The sequence below is a fragment of the Triturus cristatus genome, chromosome 4_2, assembly GCF_964204655.1.
Source record: "Triturus cristatus chromosome 4_2, aTriCri1.1, whole genome shotgun sequence".
Taxonomy (NCBI): domain Eukaryota; kingdom Metazoa; phylum Chordata; class Amphibia; order Caudata; family Salamandridae; genus Triturus; species Triturus cristatus.
Genome location: NC_140586.1, coordinates 269,349,066 through 269,368,980, shown reverse-complemented (window position 1 = coordinate 269,368,980; position 19,915 = coordinate 269,349,066). Strand labels below are relative to the sequence as shown.

The 19,915-nt window shown below is 44.7% G+C and overlaps 1 protein-coding gene across 1 annotated transcript in view; it reads right to left on the bottom strand.

Moving 5' to 3' along the window:
* Positions 1-9,659, bottom strand: part of LOC146833613 (uncharacterized) — a 145,812-nt gene extending 136,153 nt beyond the window's left edge. The window contains exon 1 of the mRNA XM_085601487.1: positions 9,534-9,659. Within this exon, the coding sequence (XP_085457613.1) occupies positions 9,534-9,587 (54 nt within the window). The 5' untranslated portion in view covers positions 9,588-9,659. The remainder of the gene's footprint in view (positions 1-9,533) is intronic.
* Between the last annotated feature and the right edge of the window lie 10,256 nt (positions 9,660-19,915).

Below are 19,915 nucleotides of genomic sequence, written 5' to 3'. Positions count from 1 at the left end.
CAGAGTAGATAGGAGTGGCAGGTCCATGGGACATGGTGGGCAAAAAGGATGGAGCAGGGGCATGCACAAAGACATCGGAGGGCAGGGGGAAGGAGAATAGGGGCAGCAAGCTAAGCACAGAGTTTAAGCAGGAGGTCAATGATGGGGCATAGAATTGGGCAATGGAGGGCAGGAGGAGTGGACTGGTACATCATACTAAATTGAGGGCAGTGGCAGCACATCAGACCATGCATGGCAGGAGGGAGGAGGCTAGTCCATGGATTCACACAACAGAGGATAGGGAGGAGGGGGATGGGGCAGCAAGCTAACTGTTCAGAGAAGGCGGGTATTAGAAACTTTATTGTTTTTAAAACATTTTGTCTGTGCAAACTACTTAAAATATGAACAAGTATGCAGCATAATCTCACTTTTATTCAGGAAGAAGAAGACGTTAGTGACTGTGACTCCGGGCTCACTTGGCAAAAACACCCCCTGACCCTCCACCCCCTATCGCAAAATGTAATGCCCGTGAAAAGGGTAGGTGAACACAGTGTTATATAGAACATAGTCCTGAGAGCACGATTGAAAATGAAAACTAGATATAGTGTATGGTATAAACTATGCACCAAAAAGTGTGATATAAGATGAACCAGGCGTGAAATATAATATGCAATACATTGTGCGCAATGACAGATTCATTGGAGAGCGCGCGATAGCACAGGCACTAGCGTGTGCTATGCGATATGCACCTTGGAGTGTAATATGCACAGGGCAGTGTTGTGTAACCTAACTAGTCTCTAAAGTTGTAATATAAAATATGTGCTGGGGAGTGTAACGTTGCATATGCACTGTGACAAAGATATGGATCCCAAATTGTAATATGTATGGCATAGCACTGTGCGTTATAACATAGGCATCGAGGAAGGCACGTTAGATGGGGCAATATAACCCGTGCGAAGACAAGTGTGGCATGACATTTTCACGGGGTGGTGTTACAGTGCACATGGGCTAGAGAGTGTCATAGCATATGCACTAGCTAGTGGAATACAATACAGAGGTGTGTGGCACTCGGCAGGCAATGGTGGGTGTAACACAGCATTGGGCTCTGTCAGGAGCGCGCTGTGACTCGCAAGTGATGTTCGTCCCCTTTCCAGAGAGTAAAATAAAAAGTATTACACATCCGGCAGTGGATGTGTGTTTTATTAACTGTGAGGGGGGTTTCTTGCATAGTTTTGGTCGAATTTTTGTCGAATCCCCTTTGAATGGCTTGGTGTGCATGTGTATTAAATGTGCCCGTCAATAGCTACCCATGTTTGTATAAATAAACGACAAGGGTGTCTACCGGGATTAGGCACGGTAGAGCATCAGACATGTCAGAGCTTCACTAGTGGTGTAAATACATTCCACGTGGATTAATTGCATGCATAGTCGCCTTTTAATGAATATCACGCAAATCGTCATGGTGATAGGTACGTACGGTTTTTCCAGCATGTCCTAGGTGTGTCTATAAATATATATTTTTTAAAAATAATAAAAAACAGTGGCCGGCCCTGGGGATTGGGGTCAAAAAAATATAATTAGGAGACAGGCCCTGGGGGATGGGGTCATCAGGGCCAATAAATTAGAATAAGAAGGGGAACCACACAGCCCCCCTTCTTAAAAAAATAAAATAAATAAAAGACTGGCATCGTGCCGGAGGCCATGCCCCCTCCATGCAGCACTCTGCAAACGCGCCCCCAACAGGCATCTCCAGTATGCGCCAGGGAGCTGCGCTGCAGACAGGTGTTCTGAGGCCAAGCCCCTTTTTACACCTCTCTGCAACGCAGCTCTGTGGCGCTTACTGGAGGTACCTAGTGGTCTAGTGTGACCCTAGGGACCCTTAGGATTCAAGGGGACTTAATCTCTCAACTTAGAACAGCCACAGGGCGCGTTTACACAGTGGTGAAGGGAGGGGACGGGGCCTGAGGTGACGTGTGCAAACACGCACCATGGCACGTTTTAAATTGGGGATATAATTTCCCTTCAATACTGAGGGCCCCTGGGGGCTAACTAGCCCACCAAGTGCTTCCAGTAAGCGCCACTGAGCTGCATTGCAGAGAGGTGGTCCAGGCCGTGCCACTTTTTACACCTCTCTGCAACGCAGCTCTGTGGCACTTACTGGAGGTACCTAGTGGGCTAGTTGGACCCTAGGGACCCTCAGGACTCAAATGAACTTAATCTCCCAACTAAAAACGGACACAGGGCGTGTTTACACAATGGTGAAAGGAGGGGACGGGGCCTGAGTTAACGTGTGCAAAAACGCCCTGTGGCCTGTTTTAAGAGGTAGTTTTAATCCCCATGCCCTATTATATACTAGGGGCTTATAGAGGAGGTAAGGCTAATCACAGGGGGACCCCAACGCATAATGTTCCCTAGTGTATGTAGGTGTTTTCACTGTATTCTAAGTGTCTTTTAACATAGCACTGGCTCTAGGACTGGTTAGTCAGACTCAGTTACCACCAGTATCCGTCTGAAAAAGTTGAGGGTACAGGATGATTTTGCAACAAGGCTTCTTTCTGCTCTTCTTTTTGTTCTTTCTGCACGTTATCCTTCTTCCTGCACTTATCTTCGTATTTGAGGACTTCTGTTGCTTCTTTCTGCACTTCTTTTGTTTCTTTCTGTGCATTTTTTCTTCTTTCTTCACATGTCCTATCTCTGTAGGCATAGTTAGAAATTAGCATTTAAAAAACCTTTGAAATTAACAGAAAAAACCATAGGTTTCAGGCACGTTATAGTTAGGAATTAGCATTTAAAAAACCTCAGAAATTCACTGAAAAAACCATAGGTTTCAGGGGTGTTATAGTTAGCTGGACTTTTCACTTGTACAAAACCATTGAAATTCCCCCGTTATAGTTAGTTCAGCTAACTATAACTCGCGCGCCCGCAATGCACTGCTGATGACGTCACATATTACATCACTCATGACATGGTCAGTGACATCACTCATGACATCACTGATGACATCTCAAATGACATCACTGATGACATCACTGATGACATCATCCTTGTGATAGAGTGGCAGACCTCCTCTCACCCTAATATAACCTTTGATACACACATTCAAAAATAGAGACTAAAATTTTCAAAACAATGGACATACCAATACCAGTTACAACAACCTCTTCAGTAATTCTAAGATCCACATACACATCCACTCATTCACCAACAGTCCAATACAGTCACTCATACATGTACTCACTCATCATATGTACTCATACACCTATACATCCTGTTACACAATGCCACTCATCCATAGTTACTCACACACATAGTCACTCATGCTAATAAAGAATCAAACATACATTTACTTGCATATACAGTTATACACACACCACCACACTTACTTCTACGGAAACTTACACATACTTAGTCTTTTAAACAATCACTTATAGAAACACATACTTATTCATACAGGAACTCTTTCAATCTCTCACTCTCACATATACTCACATATATACACCAATAGTCACATATACTAGTTTAAAACATATGTAGTTACTCATAAAGACACTATTGAGACAGTCATTCACTCACTAACGCACCCATACACACACTCATCCACCCATACAGTCCTGCACACATACTGTGTTCAACACATACAAACAGTGAGTCACTCATTCATGCACCTATGCACTACGTAATACCCCCACCGAACCATGCAGACACTCAGACTGATACTCAAAAAACCAACTAATAACCTATATAGACACCCATGTAGCTACTCACCAACCCATGCAGCCACTTATACACAAAGTGAGAGACTGATACAGATATTTACATATTTAAACATTACTCACTAAGCCATGTATTCACTTTGATACACTTAATCAGTCAGTTACACAATCAATTTTTCAAAAACAAATCATCCATTTAGACACTTATATACCCATTTATTCTTCCATCGACCTTGAGATATACATATATAAAACATATTTAATTTTCAGAATAACACACATTCACTGGATGATGTCATCAGTGATGTCATCAGTGATGTCATTTGAGATGTCATCAGTGATGTCATGAGTGATGTCACTGACCATGTCATGAGTGATGTAATATGTGACGTCATCAGCAGTGCATTGCGGGCGCGCGAGTTATAGTTAGCTGAACTAACTATAACGGGGGAATTTCAATGGTTTTGTACAAGTGAAAAGTCCAGCTAACTATAACACCCCTGAAACCTATGGTTTTTTCAGTGAATATATATATATATATATATATATATATATATATATATATATATATATATATATATATATATATATATATATATATATATATATATATATAAATAACTTTGGTCCACTTGATGAATCTCCACAAAACTTGCTTGTGCATGGTGAAAGGTTCATCCATCAAGCAGGGACTGAGAAAAAGGGGTGGGACCAAAATGTGCTTTACCCATTCATTTTTTTATGGGAACTTTAGACACAGCTACAGCCCAAATTGATGAACGAATTTGCAACAAATTTGACAGAAAGCAAGATCTTGCAAGAATGCTTTTTGTATTTTGGTGTAAATCAATTCTGTAGTTTTGGGCAGATTAACGTTATAAACTTTGTATACATCACGCCGCAGAGGATCCACTGAGATCTGATTGGCTGCCACCACATCAACCAGGAAATGGTGACAGCCATCTTAGGACTTGTGTTGCAGTAAGTACTGAGTCCTAGGGAACAATCAAAAGGAAGATTTATAGGGCAGGTACAGATACCCTGACCCCCTAGGGCTGCTGCTGGGTTCCTAGAGGGACCCCACAGTTTGTTTCTTTAACCTGGGCCCGGGTGGGCAGCACATGGATTATTTTGGGGAGGGGGTGCTTGCCACCTCCCAGAGCTTCTGAGAGGCCCCGGTGGCCCCGAGGGCTGTGGTTAAAAACAAGAGGTGGGTGCGTGACTCCACTCTCAGAGCCTAAAAAGGCTCTGGGGACTGAACCCCTGGGCCAAAATGTATTAAAAGGGGTAGGGGCTACTCTGCCCCTCTACTTGAGCCTAAAAAGACTCCGGGGACTCCATCACCCATGGCCAAGTAATTAATGAAGGGAGGCAGAACGCTGTCTCCTCCCTGAGCCTAATTAGGCCTTGGAGCTGAAATGTAAATAAAAGGGGATGGTGGCCATGCAGCCTCCCTTTCTGAGCCTTTAAATGCCCCAGGCATACCATCCCACGGGGCTGGCTCAGTGACTGTGTCCCACAAAGCCAACGCCCGGGACACTGTAATTTCCCTGCCCACTATACCACAGGCAGGGAAACATGTTTGCTCTTGTCTGGGGGGAGCATTTTTAAATCTTCCTCCAAACAGGTGCAAACATGGGAGTCTGCTCCCAGGCGGTGGGAGATTTTAAAAAAAAGCTCCTGACAGCTGGGTGCTGACTTGTTTTTCTGTTTCCCTGCCTGCACTCTTGCGGACAGAGGAACAAAACATGTACTGCTCTCGCCTTTAGGGTACAAGCATAAATAGCTGCTCCCTCTGTGCGGGAGCATTACTGGCTCCTGCACCATGCTGGGAGCCGGTTGAAGCCACAGGGCTCTCTCATGGCACCCAACACGCCGGCAGGCCCTGGTCATCCACATATTATAAAGTGAGTCCCCAGAGGATAGGGTCCTCAGGGCCAATGCAGGCTCGGGGAGGAGAGCTGTGCTGCCTCGCCATTCACTGTTCTTTAGCCCACATATTACATCTCTCAACATCTCCTTTGGCATCATTGATAATATCAGTGCAGCATTTGCAATGACATTTTTTATGAGAAAACTGTGTATGGCTGGGACGCTACTTACACTTACCTTAGGGCATGAGTTATAGTTACAAGAGATAGCTATAACTGGTGAATTTCAGTTAAAAACATTAAGCTGTTACTGAACATTTCACCTAACCATTACATTACTTTCAACTTTGTTTAGTGGGTGTGTGTGTGCGTGTGTGTGTGTGTGCGTGCATGCATGCGTGCATGTGTGTGTGTAGGAGGGACATGCTTTTCAAAATACTGAGCGTGCCAAAGGAAAAGAAAATTATGTGATTACAGGTGATGTGAGAGGGAGAGAGAGTGGGTGCATTTATTTGTGGTGACAGAGGTGAACACAAAAAAATACATTCAAGACAGAGTGACACAGAATTAAAGGGAAGGAAATGATCTGAGAGATGCAGATGGAGGATTTCAGATAAATGTTGTGCTAAAAGGGGAGGAAGTGAGAGACTGTAATGTAAAGTAGTGTGAATGGGAGACCCGGACTGATTAAGACGCTCCAAAGATGAATACCACAGAGCTCTGTAATGCTTAGTTCAAAGTCCAATCTTTTCATAATTTTAACATTTTTAATTCTGATCATTGTTATCAATCATTTGGATGATAGAGTTAGCAAGCATTTACAACACCAAATGCTCTGGCTTTTGCTTGGTGTATGTTCATTGTTGTGAGATATTTCTAGGTGGAATACCAGAAAATTCTAAAAGAGGTAACCAAATACTGGTCGTAGCTTCGCTTTTCTTGCAAGCGAATGTCACTCAAAGTGTCACACATTTAGCAGTAGAGTGTCACTCATACACACACAGAGAAACCTTAGAAATGTCAAACACAAGCAGTCTGAAAACTTGACAGCTATGTATGTGCATGATGGCACGGCCATCCATTAACTTGCAGATACGTTCATTGACAGAGTATATATATGGGTGGTTCTCGTACCGGATTTAAAAACAATTCAATTTTTTCTAGCAATGAATTTAAAATGTTTTTTTTCTGGGATACTAGGCAGCAAAATACGATTTGTGAAAGGGCACAGATAGGTTTCTCCTCTGCAGGATGTGCTCTGTGAATCAAAATGTTCTCAAGGAATAATTTATAAGCTCGTAAACGTCTGTTTCTAAAATCCAAGTTTTTAGAAAAAATATCTAGAAAATGAATTCTAATATACATTGGCAATATGACACTTTGGAAACGAATTTTCAACTGTGTCTTCCTTCCCCTATTCTGACCAATTAGCCAAGACCTCATGGAAAGAGTTGCTTCCCTCACTTCCTCCATGACTTGGGAGCTGTTTGCAAACCCCGAGGTTTTGCTAAAATGGTGCTTTGAATAGGGGTGGGCGGAATTTGCGAAAGCGACTTTCGCAAATTATCGCGAAAATGTTTAAAATCTCCGCAAACACGCGGAAATATCGCGAAGATGCGGAAGTTTTTTTCCCGCCCCGTTCGCGGTATTTTCTGCGTGTTCGCGGCTCGCCAACTTACCCATGCGGTTGCTTGCGGGCGCGGCCATCTTGTTTTCACTCTTCTCGCGGTGCATGATCGCGAGAAGAAAGACGTGATCGCGCGACGCATGACGTTACTGCGGGCGCGAACTGTCGCGAGACAGGGCAAATGGCTACCAACAATCCAAAATCTCGTGGAGAACGCGACCGGATCGGGAAAACTTGTCGGCGAACGCGGGGATTCAGGTAAGGCGATCGCGCGCGAGAATGTATTATTTTACAGCGCGAGCAAGAACCAAATTATCGCTAAACTGCGGAATGCGGAAATTTTGACATTTTCGCGCTCTCCGCGGAACGCGAAAATGTCAAATTATCGCAATTTCCACGAGCGGAACGGAAATTTAGCCCAGGCCTAGCTTTGAAGTCCATTCGGTCCTCCGCACCCCCTCCATCTTTGACAGACCTCTTTTTAACAGGTGGCTGCTGTGCTTTCTATTGTTGATAAATTGTATTTTACGCAGTTGGGAAATGAATAGTCTCATAACAGCAAGTAGACTCGAAAGTCAATGTAGGGGTGATCCTGTGTATGACACCACAGGACAAGGTCACAGAAAGCCCTCCTGTCCTGTGCTGTTTACTGCCCTCGTATCACCACTGAGAAAGAACACAAGACTGAACATGGAAAACACTGCCAAAAATAACTTTGAGAAGAAGTAATCCTCCAACAGTTCTGATGAAGGTAAAAATAGCTGGTGCTGCTGTAGTGTTTCTTATTTTAAAGTGGTGATAGTGCTTGTGTGACACTTCACGAGATGGGCACTAAAGGGCACAGAGATCCCCCATAATTCATAAACAAACCTTGCTCTTTCTCTCTCTCTCTCTCTCTCTCTCTCTCTCTCTCTCACTCACAGTCACACACAAACACACGGAGTCTCACACACTTGCACACTGTCACATACACATAAACTCTAACACACGCTCTCTTACAGACTCTCTTGCACACACTTTTTTCACACAGACAGAACACAATCCCTCAAACACTTGCACTCTTTTCCATGCATACCTTCTCCCTCACTCACACTCCGTAGCAGAAGCATGCTCTCTCTGTCATAAACACACTCTGTCCCTCACATTCTCTCTCTCTTTCTTTCATTCTCTCTTTGACACACACACAAATACACACACACAAACACACACACACGCACCAAGGTTCAGTGGTGCCCTCGGTCCACAAATCACACATATACGGGCAAGACAAAAGATCTTAATCCATGGCACCACTACAGAGCCTCTTCCATTGGCAGTGGACGGTCAACTTCCGGCCTCTCCCTCCAGAGCCAAGAGGCAGAGGAATGTAGAACACGTGCTATAAAACATATGTTAACATCAAAAAGGCAGTGTAACAACCTATGAAGTTAGGAGCTACGCTCTCACTGACACATATGTACAACACTTAAAACGCTACTGTGCTGATTGTCAAGGAATATGTTCTGATCTCCATCCTGTTTTTTTTTTAAAGGAATGAAAATTTCATTTTAAACTTTCTGCTGCCCAAATATCAAAAGAGGTATGAATACCTTTTTCAAAATCATTATGAAGTAAACTAAATATATTTATTGTCTTGCAAGTGACACGTGAAACTGAACACTACAATATCTGTGGGGTTTTTCGTATTAAAGTTATGCATAGACGTGTTTTCCGAGTATGTGTCCAGCTTCTAGGATCACTGAAATGCCGCTTTGTGTTTCATGTTCACATAAAAACATCTTTGGGATGGGGCACCTTACCAATATTCTACAGGCATAGTTGATATTTGTATGCCATGACGTTAAAAAAATAGGAAAGTCAGCAAAAGTTGGTATTTTTTCACATATGAAATGTAAACCTAAAGCCAAAAATATAAAACTAAATGCCTTCAAATGTACTTTGGGGCTCTCTGAGCTATTTCCAAACGATTATTAAATCAAATGAGGAAGAATTACCGAAATAAAAAGGAACAGAGGCTTTCATTCAAATACTTATTGAAAATCCTGCCATATCGAGAATCTTAATACGTGGTCGGTATTTTTCTTTGAGAAAGGTGACACCCCTGCTTGGAGAACTATTTCGATATTTATTTAGAGGAACGAAGTTAAAAAAGTCATTCCTTGAGCTGGAAGTCTGGGGAAGCTCTGTCAGAGAGTATCTAAGAAATTACCTTTAAGGGCTTCCTCCACAATAATTGTCGTGTTTTCCCAGTAAGTCTATGTTTCTTTTTAGGTTGATGAGATGCTAAACTTTGCCCGCACACTGGTAAATCATGCAAAGAGGAAAATGCAGAAATCCTTTTACCCTAAGTCCAGAGAAGTGCCCAGCTGCGAGAAAGTGTCGGCTCGTCCTCCCCATGCGTCGCCTTTGGACAGGTAGGTGCGTGTCTCTCCTTTGCCGTTCCACGCTGTTCTGCAGTTTTGTTTTTCTTGGAAACTTTCCCAGCTGCTGGCTCCCTAATTCCAACAGTCACCACCTCCCCTTCCCAGAATCTGGCATCCTGCTACACGTGCACACATGGGTTCCGTATGGAGACCTGTCCAGCACACAACATCAATTGGGTCCGGTGGTTCTATCAATCTTCATGGCCGACATCTTGTTTCCTGGCTTTCCTCAATGAACTGACATGGTTATGTAATGTACTCCAGAAACTCGCTTTCCTCCTCTTGTCATAAGGTGGGTCGTCTTAGTCTGGTCTCTGGCTTCATTCAGAGGGAGAGTGGCTTATTGCACATTGGATTTGAAACACTTTCTTTATAGTATAAAATATCTTCCAGCCAGCAGTTGGATGTCTCCACCATTGGTCGCCATCTTAAGGCCAGGCTCTACCAGAGAACATCCACAGCTTCTTCAATTTATGTAGGTCTTTCAAAGCCTCAAGGAAATGTATAGGCTGTTCTGAAATCAAAGTCTTCACTCGTAAGGTTAGGAAACACATTACTAATTTCAGGTAGAGGTCAAAATGCAGAACTGGGAGGGTCCTCTGTGCAGACAGCAGAGAGGTTGTATGTTTCTTTCCAGAGCTGAAGAGTGGGTCTACTTTCCAGTGCTTAATTTGTAAATTACATTTGTAGAATGAAGAGTAAATCCCGGTCCTTAAAAATGAGTGCCAGTGCCCACCACATGCAATCACTGGCACAAGTTAAGCCCTCCTGCCAGTGGCGGCTCCTCCTCTAAGGTGGAGGAGCAGTGCCCCACTGGTTTTTTCATCATTATAAGAAAAAAAATAAAATGATAATAACCTAGTTATTATCATTTTATTTTTTCCTTTTTGGTGCACGTGAGCTTTGCGAGGCGAGGCAGGGCGGGCGTGGCTGCTGAAGAGTGGTTTGCCCCAACTCCCAAGTGTGCAATGACTGTTTGGCCGGGCCTTTCAGGCCACCCAAACCAGTCATGCACACTTTCCCTCTTCTCCACCCAGGATGCATTACAGCCTGGGTGGAGAATAAGCCCAGGTCACAATGCCCTGTCTGAGCTCTGAGTCAAGGCACTCAGACCAATCACAAAGCTGCACTGCAGCATTGTGATTGGCTCAGGGAGCCCTGGGTACCTCCATGCTGCTTCCTGTTCCTGCTGGCGGGAGGAGGAGAGACGCGACCAGGAGGAGCAGTAAGGAGAATGCAACAAGCAGGAAAGTACATTTTTTTAAATTTAACCTACCTCCGCACCGCCCCTTCCCCCCTGCTGGCCCTCCACCTCCGATCGGTGCTGGCAGCTGCTGCCTCCTGCCTTCACTCCCATACTTGATACAGATGAAGGGAGCTAGACATCAGTGTGAAAGAGCTCAACCTATTCACCTGCATTTGCATCACAACCACATCAAGTACCTTCGCTATCTCCAGCACTCTGCAAGAAGTCTTTGGGCATATTTAGCAAAATGGCTGGCAACGCAGCACAGCAATCATTGTTGCTGAGATACATTGCATGAAAGGGAGTGAGCAGGACAGCGCCACATCTACAGAGATATGGTGCTGTCCTGCTCTCTCCTAGTTCAAGGGTGTGTGCGTGATGTCTGTTAGACCTGGCACCTTGGCATGAGTCTCCCTTCCACTTTTTGTCGCTGTGCCTCATGTGTTTTGCTGGTGTTAGCTGCTCAGAGCACTGTGCCACTGCCAACCAGTGCCACAGTGCAAGTGCTCCCTATGGTAAAATGTATATGTTGGTTGGATTCCACGATTGGCTTATTTGGTTTACTATCAGACCCCAGTAAAGTGCACTAGGAGTGCCCAGGGCTTGTAAATACAAATGCTGCTGGTGGGCTTGCAGCACTGGTTGTGCCACCCACAGAAGCGACCTAGTAAAATGTGTCTAAGGTCTGCCATTGCAGAACCTGCGTGCACCCACTTGCCAGTCCCTAAACCTTCCCTTAACTTCATATTAGTCACCCCTATGGTAGGCCCAAGGGCAGGGTGCATTGTAAGCATAAGATAGGACAAGCCCTGATGTCTGTGGCATGTCCTAATAGTGAATTACAGCCATTTTCGTTTCTCACTATTGCAAGGCTACCTGTTCCCATAGGCCAGAATGGGCTGTTAGAATTGTTACATCCTATGATCCTAACAGGCCCAGGGAACATGGTAGAAAATCGAGTGTAGTGTGCCTGAACTCAGAATAATAAAATACATCTTTTAGTAAAGTTTATTTTAATATTCTGTGTTTGCAAATACCACCTTTAGAAAGATGGTATTTGCTTGTCTAACTATTTCAGCCCGCCTCTGCTATGATGTGTATCTGCCTGTCTGGTTTGTGTGAGTGACAGGGCTGGGGAAACCCAGTGGGGCAGGGCTAGGTAGCCTGGTGGTGAATAGAGAGATTGACATCCAGATGAGTGGGAGGAGTGCACCTGGACTCTGAATAGGGCTGTGCTCTGCCACCACAATGCTGGCTCCACCTCCTGTGGAGCGGCTGATGTCTCTGCCCTGCACCCTGAATAGAAAGTCAGAGTCATGTCAACAAAGTGCTCAAGAACTGGTTTGGACTGGGCAAAGGCCCCTCTACCCCAGAGGAACAAAGGAATTAGGGGTATAAGTATTGGGACCCTGCTCCCAAGAAATTAGATCCTGCTTGACAAGAAGAACCTCTGCCTGAGGAGAAGGAACTGGGAAAGCTGTAAGGAGGAGTACTGTCCCTGACCTGGGGGATTGGCCTGCAGTGGTTGCCTTGCTGCTGAAGGAGAGGAGAAAGACTACAAAGACTTTATTTCAACTTGTGCTTAAAAAGATCTCCAAGGGCTTGGAATAGAGCTTGACTCCTGCTGAAGTCTCAGGAACAACAGACTTCACCCCCCAGCTCCCCAAAGTTCTTTGGAAGTGCCTGCTGCTGTTGTTGGGCCTTCGGAGGGACTGCATGTCGCAAGGAGCTGGAAGCGCGACTCAAGAAGGAGAAGCGTGCCGCCGTCGGAACTGCTGTCGTCGCATCACGTAAAGGGTGTCGCCGCTGCAGCATCGCATTGAGCGGAAGCGTCTCGCCTCATCCAGGAAGTGTCTCGCAATGCCGAAGAAGCGTGTCGCCATCGCAGCCATCGGAGCTGACGCATCGCACCGCATCAAGAGAAGAGTCTCGCATCGAGGAAGAAGCGTGTCGCCATCGCAGCCATCGTAGCTGTCGCATTGCACCGCATCAAGAAAAGCGCCTCGCTTCCACGGAGAAGCGTGCCGCTGTCGGAGCTGCTGTTGTCGCATGGCATAAAGGGGTGTCGCCGCTGCAGCATCGCATCGAGCGGACGCGTCTCGCAAACGTCGGAGAAGAGTGCCACTGCCAAGGCCGCTGTCGTCGCATCTCGTAAAGGGTGACGCCGCTGCAGCTGACGCATCGAGTCGAGTCTTCTGACAACATCGGAGAAGCGTAACGCATCTGGAAGATCTTCACGTCTTTATTTCTTTGCACCAAAAACTTCATTGCATCGACATCGTTGCAACACTTTCGTTGCCCTGCGTGTCGCATCTAAGGTACATTGACTTGAAGTGTCACATTTAAGAACTTAAGAGAACTAAGCAAACTTCTACCATCTAAAGTAACAGTATTGTGTATTATTGTCGTTTAATGGTCTTGTGGTAACTCTATATAAAGAATCCTTATTTTTAATATAAAAACCTGTGTGGTGTCCATTTGTAGTGTTGTCACTTGGTTACTGTATGTGTTCACAAATGCTTAACCTATAACGCTCTGAGATAAGCCTTGTCTGCTCGCGCCAAGCTACCTAGAGGGTGAGCAGGGGTTATTTTAGGATTATAACCCCTTACCCTGACTAGAGGAAAGGTTCCCTGCTTGTCACAAGTACCTATCTGTGCCAACCAGAGAACCCGGATTCTAACAATGTCTAGCATAGGGTTTGTACTGGAAGGGTACCCTTCTAATACAGCATATTACGACTAGCTTTTAGACTTTTTCTACTTTGTAGGTGTGCTGTACTGTACAGTAGAGATGTGAAGGTAGAAAAGGTTGGTGAAATACCAGCATGTCTTCTCGATAATATCAACATCAAAACAGTGGTATTTTTTTACAGAAAACTCTGGGGCATATTTACAATGATTTGGCGCAGCATTGCAACGTAAGCAATTTTGCCGTGATGAGCAAGGTTATCTAAAAAACTCAGGGATGCACCATTTTTACAAGAATACGGCGCACCCCTGTGCTCTCCCCTGCACCAAAGCTAAAACAGTAGCTGTGTGCCAAAGCAGACACCCTTACACCATGGTGCAAGAGTGCCTATGTTGCAGGGATGATTGTTGCTCCTTCCTGCACAAAAAAAAAATCATTAATGACGTTTTGCTTTTTCTGTGTGTGCTGTAGAATGCAGCACACATAGAAAGAGTAAAAACAAGGAGAAATAAAAGTATACTTCTACCCGGTGAGCCACTGTAAAGCCTCCCCTGCAAAGGCATTAGCTTTTGGTGCTGTCTCAGATTTGTGAATCCTTGAAAAACATGGCGCAGTGTGAAAAAGCAATGGGTGTTGCATGGGAACACCCATAGAAACATCCATGACACGCCCCTTTGCTGCAGAGTACTGCGTAAAAGAGGGCCATAGTTACAAGGCTGTGTAAAGTCATGCAAAATGGCTTTAGGTTGGCCTTGTAAATATGGGCCAGCACACAGCGCCACTGGAGCGTAAAAAAAGTGATTTTCCAATGGCACTAGGGGCTTGTAAATATGCCCCTCTGTCTACATTTTTTTTTAGTACATTAGGTTTTGCTCCATGGAACAGCCCCTTAGACGCTAAGCAATGCAAAGTGCTACTTTGTGGTAAATCGGGTGACATTCCAGTGCAAAACAAGTTTCACACTGGAAAATAAATTTCAACTAAACATTTTGCACGTATTTGTGACATGAAATGTTAGTAATTATACCCACTTGTGTGAGCCTGGCTGACTAAACATCTCTTCTCAAGTATTGTACTATGGCTGCTGGACAGCAGAAATTACACTTTGTGACCATTTAATGACTTCTAGTCTCTGCACGTGTTCATACAAGGAACATAAAGCAGTTAATAGATCTCATCTCTTCTATAATAAACAAATGCAAGGAGGAAGCACCCATGTTTAAAGAGACTCGTGGTGTTCTATGGGCAGAGACACCAAGACGAGGAGAATGCGGTCCATTCCTCCAACTGCTGCTGTCCTTATTGCACCTAGTTACATCAGTAATCCTAATTATTGATAAAGGCCAAAATTGTATTTAGGGCCAAAATGACTCAGGATGAACTTATGTTGCAGATGTATATCACTTGAACAACAGATGCTAAATATACAGAGGTGCTATTAGTTTCATGAATTCCAAAAAGTCAATCAGCTCATGACCCAAAGTTATTATTTCAAGCAGCCTCCTTTCCCTTACTAGCAAAAGGAACAAATGAGGGACGGAATGCTGAACAGTGCAAACATTGACCCCCACTCACAAAGATCTGGGTTTAATCCATCATTCTTTTGCTCACGATGCCACCCCAGCTTGGACTAAGCCATATGCAAATCAGTCTTGACCCTGGTCCTCATGTGAACAGTTCAGTTCAAACTGCCAAGCCAGGTCCTCCCTGGACTGGAAACAAGCATCCTCAGGCAGGTTTCAGTGCATCACCCCTCATCAGCCAGGCAGCTTGAATCCAGTGGTGCAGTGAGCACGGGACCCATGTCTGGGCTTACCCTTCCCACTCTTGGGTGACAAAAGCAAAAGGAACAAATAATGGACCGAATGCTGAACAATGCAAACATTCACTCCCAGTCACAAAGATCTGGGTTTAATCCATGGTTCTTTTGCTTACCATTCCACCCTAGTTTGGACCCAGCCATATGCAAATCAATCTTGACCCTGTTCCTCATGGGAACAGTCCAGCCCTAACTGTAAAGCCAGGTCCTCCTTGGACCAAAAACAGGCATCCTGAAGCCAGTTTTGTGGCATCACCTCTCATAAGCGAGGCTAGCTTGAATCCAGTGGAGTAGTGAGCACGGGACCCACATCTGGGCTACACTTCCCACTTAGGGCAACAAAAGCAAGGGGAGCAAATGATGAACGTAATGCTGAATAATGCAAACATTCAACCCCAGTCGCAAAGACCTGGGTTTAAGCCATTGCTTTTTTGTTGACCACGCCACCCCAGTTTGGACCTAGCTATATATACCAAGCCATATTCAAATCAGTCTTGACTCTGTTCCTCATGGGAACAGTTCAGCTCAAACTGCCAAGCCAGGTCCTCCCGGGGCCGAAAACAAGCATCCTGGGACCAGTTTCAAGGTGTCCCCCCTCAGCAGCCAGGCTAACTTGAATCCAGTGGTGTAGTGAGAATGGGTAATATGAAACCGAGGGTGGAGAGTCCAAGGGAAGTTTTTAGATCGGCACGGATAATTTCCCCGATACAACTATTACAAAACGCCTAGTTAAAAAGCACTAGAGGTCTAGAACACAAGCAAAGGCTCTCAATCATGCATAGGGGGAATCCTTTAATAAGGCCGGAATCCCATCACCATATATATATATTTTTTTCACTTCATCACTTTGTTGCGCAGTAGCATATAACATCAAGGTCCTGAGGAAGGTCACGACACCACTGAGGTCATATTGGCCGAAACATGTAGGTCCGTTTATAGGACAGATGCAGTTATTATTTCTAAACTGCATATGCACTGTTTTTAATCCTGACCCCAAGAGTTAACTAATAAAGTTCCTTTTTCTCTTGGTAGTTAATTTTATACACACATCACTTTTTTGCACTGCGCCCATCACTCAAGTATCTTAGTGCTTTACATCTGTTGGATTTTAGTAGATCCTATACAAGAGTAGTATCTAAAAACATCCCTGAGCTCCTCCTTCACAGTGAGGGGATTGTAGCCCTTGGCTACACTAGGTGTCATAGCCAAGAGGAGAAATCCCAGGTGATGAAGCATGCCACCTCGGTGGGTGATGGAATTCCGCCCTTATTGAAGGATTCCACCTATGCATGATTGAGAGCTTCCGCTTGTGTTCTAGACCTCTAGTGCTTTTTTAAGCCTGTCAGACCCACGGATAACTAGGCGTTTTGTAGCAGTGAGAACAGGCCCACATCTGGACATACCCTTTCCACTTAAGGCATCAAAAGCAAAATGAACAAGTGATGGACGGAATGCTGAACAATTCAAACATTCACCCCTAGTCACAAAGATCTGGGTTTAATCCATTGTTCTTTTCCTCACCATGCCACCCTAGTTTGGACCCAGTCATAAGTAAATCATAAAAAGCAGAAAATACGAGGAGAAATAAAGATATTTCTCCTCACTATGCCTGACTTCGGGAGGCATAGCATTTTGACATATTCCCAGATCTACCAGTGATGGTAAACCTGGGAATGTGCCAAAATCCAAGGTTGTTGCGTGGGAATACCCACACAACGCCCATCGACACCTCCCTTGGGCAGAGTAACGCAGCGCAGAGCTTTGCACTGTGTTACTCCAGATTTATCAAGCCACTCAGGGTCATGCAAGTTGGACTTACGTGGCTTGATAAATGGCACTTAGTAGTTGTGCCATGCATGCCGTTGAGTGGCGTAGGCAGGGCCGGACTGGCTGTAGCAGGCACCGGGCAATCCCCCGGTGCGCTGCACGGGTGGGGGCCGGTTTTGGGCCCCTGGGAGCCGTTTTTGTTACAGGGCCGTTTTTGCAGCATAGCTGCAAAATCGGTCCTGCAATAAAATCGGCCGAAAATCGGCCCTGGCAAAGAGCTCGGCGGCACACCCAACCCCCCCGCGGAGGGGAGGGGGGGGGCGACCGAGCACTTTGCAGTGCCGGTTTTGGTTCCCAGTCCGGCCCTGGGCGCAGGTGCGACACAACTACTTGATGAATAATGTCCCGGCAACATATCAGCAACGTCCCTGCAGGAAGTACAAGGTGAGCGGCCCACGGGATCGGAAGCGAGCTACATGTGGCACGTGCTGGACTCTCGGCGACCGCTCTCCAACCGAGAGCACTGGGAGTTCGGAATTATTTTCATCTGCTGCGCAGTAAAGCATGCCAAGTCGTTCCTTCATGGCTAAAGCTCGCAGAGCGTGTTCTGGACGACTTCGTCTTCAAAGAACGTGTTATGGGCTTGTTTTTGACAAATTATTATTAACGTTCCCCAGAGGCGGGTAATTACGCTGCTTCACAGAACGGACCATCATTGATAAAAAAAAATCACAATGCGGCAAACGAATCATTCATCTGTGCGCAAGGTGGACACAAAAAAAAGAGTCCGTAATGGGTGGACTGGAACAAAACGTGGCCCCTTTAGATAATCACGAAGCTAAAAAGTGACTACGTTTCTGTTTTCAGCTTGTAAAGTCACGAGGCTGTACAGTTGTTTTGTAAAGTTTGGGTAACTGCACGCATTTGGGTATGCTGCAGACAATGTCTGTGTTAATGTAACGGAAATCAACAGGCCTACCAGGCCATTAACCAGGCAAACGAAAGGACAATAACAGCCCTCTCTCACTGACCTGTCCGACCAAATCTTCGGGCAGCTGCAAGATTGCCCTGTTGGTCAGTCCGACCCTGGAGTCGGAAGGGAACTTATTCAGCTTTTGCTGAGTCTTACAAACGGTAGAGTTGGGCCCACGGAGGACCCCAGTAGGGCACACAAGCTGAGCAATAACTCACAACCAAGATTAAAATTCATGCAGCGATACAGCTCTGGGTACAAGGCACAAGGCCTGTGTATAAGAAATTCTTGACTATTAGTATACAAGCAATCAGTTAGTATGTTTATGTTAAGCCCATTACTCGAGAATCACAACAGCTTTATAATCAATCAGTCCACATTAACAAAACATACACAAAAACTAAAACACATGTAAATTAATTTAAATATAAAATACAGGGAAATCGGAAGATGATACCAACAAACACACAAATCTAAATGTAAGAATGAAAAAAACTCACAAATCCATTAGATTACCAGCACGATTCAATATATAACATTTGTGATGTTGTGCATTTGTCATAGTGGATTACTGACAGCTGTCGATGTTTGCATTCCCACAACAGTCACCCAGTAGTGACTAACAGGAAGAATTTAGATGGCAACAGAAAAGCGAACAATATTTCTGTTCAGATTCCATTAAGGAAGTAATCAATATACACTCAGCCCTAAATACAACCAATAGCAATTATGAAAGCAATTGATAATTCCTGTAGGAAACTGGTTGTTATTTATGTGGCTTACACAAGTAATAGGTCCACAATGTCCTCTTACTAAGAGCCAAGCACTCCATTGTAGCTCTTGGCTCTCAGGGTAGCGAAACAGAGCAGTCCAAGGCCTACACAGGGGAGGTGGTATGAGCTAATAATCATCAGTGTTCACTGGCATGCAATAATAACACTCAATAAATGATTGTCTAGTTAGTGCTTTTTCTTTAAAAAAAGGATATGTACATTTATTACACACACACACTACTAAATACGAAGCAGCAATTTGCAAACATATATATTGGCGTATGGATAATACCATAGATGGCATTGCATAATCACCTTTGACCCCTAAAGGGGTCATGCAACCATATAAGGTACATCTACAGGCTTGGTCAAAGGTTCAAGATCAGCAGCCCACGTGTTAAATACTTCATTTTGTATGTAAATGCAATCATCAATAATAAACATCAGGTGGAAAGGCGCCTATTAATGCTAATAACACATATTCACTTTGAGCATTAATCACTCTCAACCCTATTATAGCACTAAAACTTTGTAAAATGCGCAAAACATGTTTGCGTGCTTTTTATAAACTTTCCAACCATGCAAATGCAATCATAAGAACAGCTCCTAGAGAAAATTGCATGTTGATCACATAACAAGCAACCATAGACATAGGGCCTGTGGGACTTGGCCCTTTTTACAGGGTCATCCCTAAACTTTTTGCCTTTCTCCTAGCCTTTTCTCTGACATGGTGTTGGTGGTTTTAGTGTACAAAAAATGACAGAGCTGTTCCGGTAAGTGGAAAGATAAGGGAGGGGGAGAGGGAAAAAGGTTGTGTTCAAGGACAGTTGAAATATTGGATATTGAGGCCCTCACACAACCTATAGGGTGTCGTGATTCACGTACCCCTTCGGATGTATCGCGTCATCATCGGGCTGCTCCTGCGTCGAGTCGGCTGGTGCAATACCCGACGGGCTCTTGTTTAAGGAGCACTTTTATGGAGATCTTTTTATCCAATGAAGCCGGTGGTTGCATAAACTATGAGGTTGAGTGT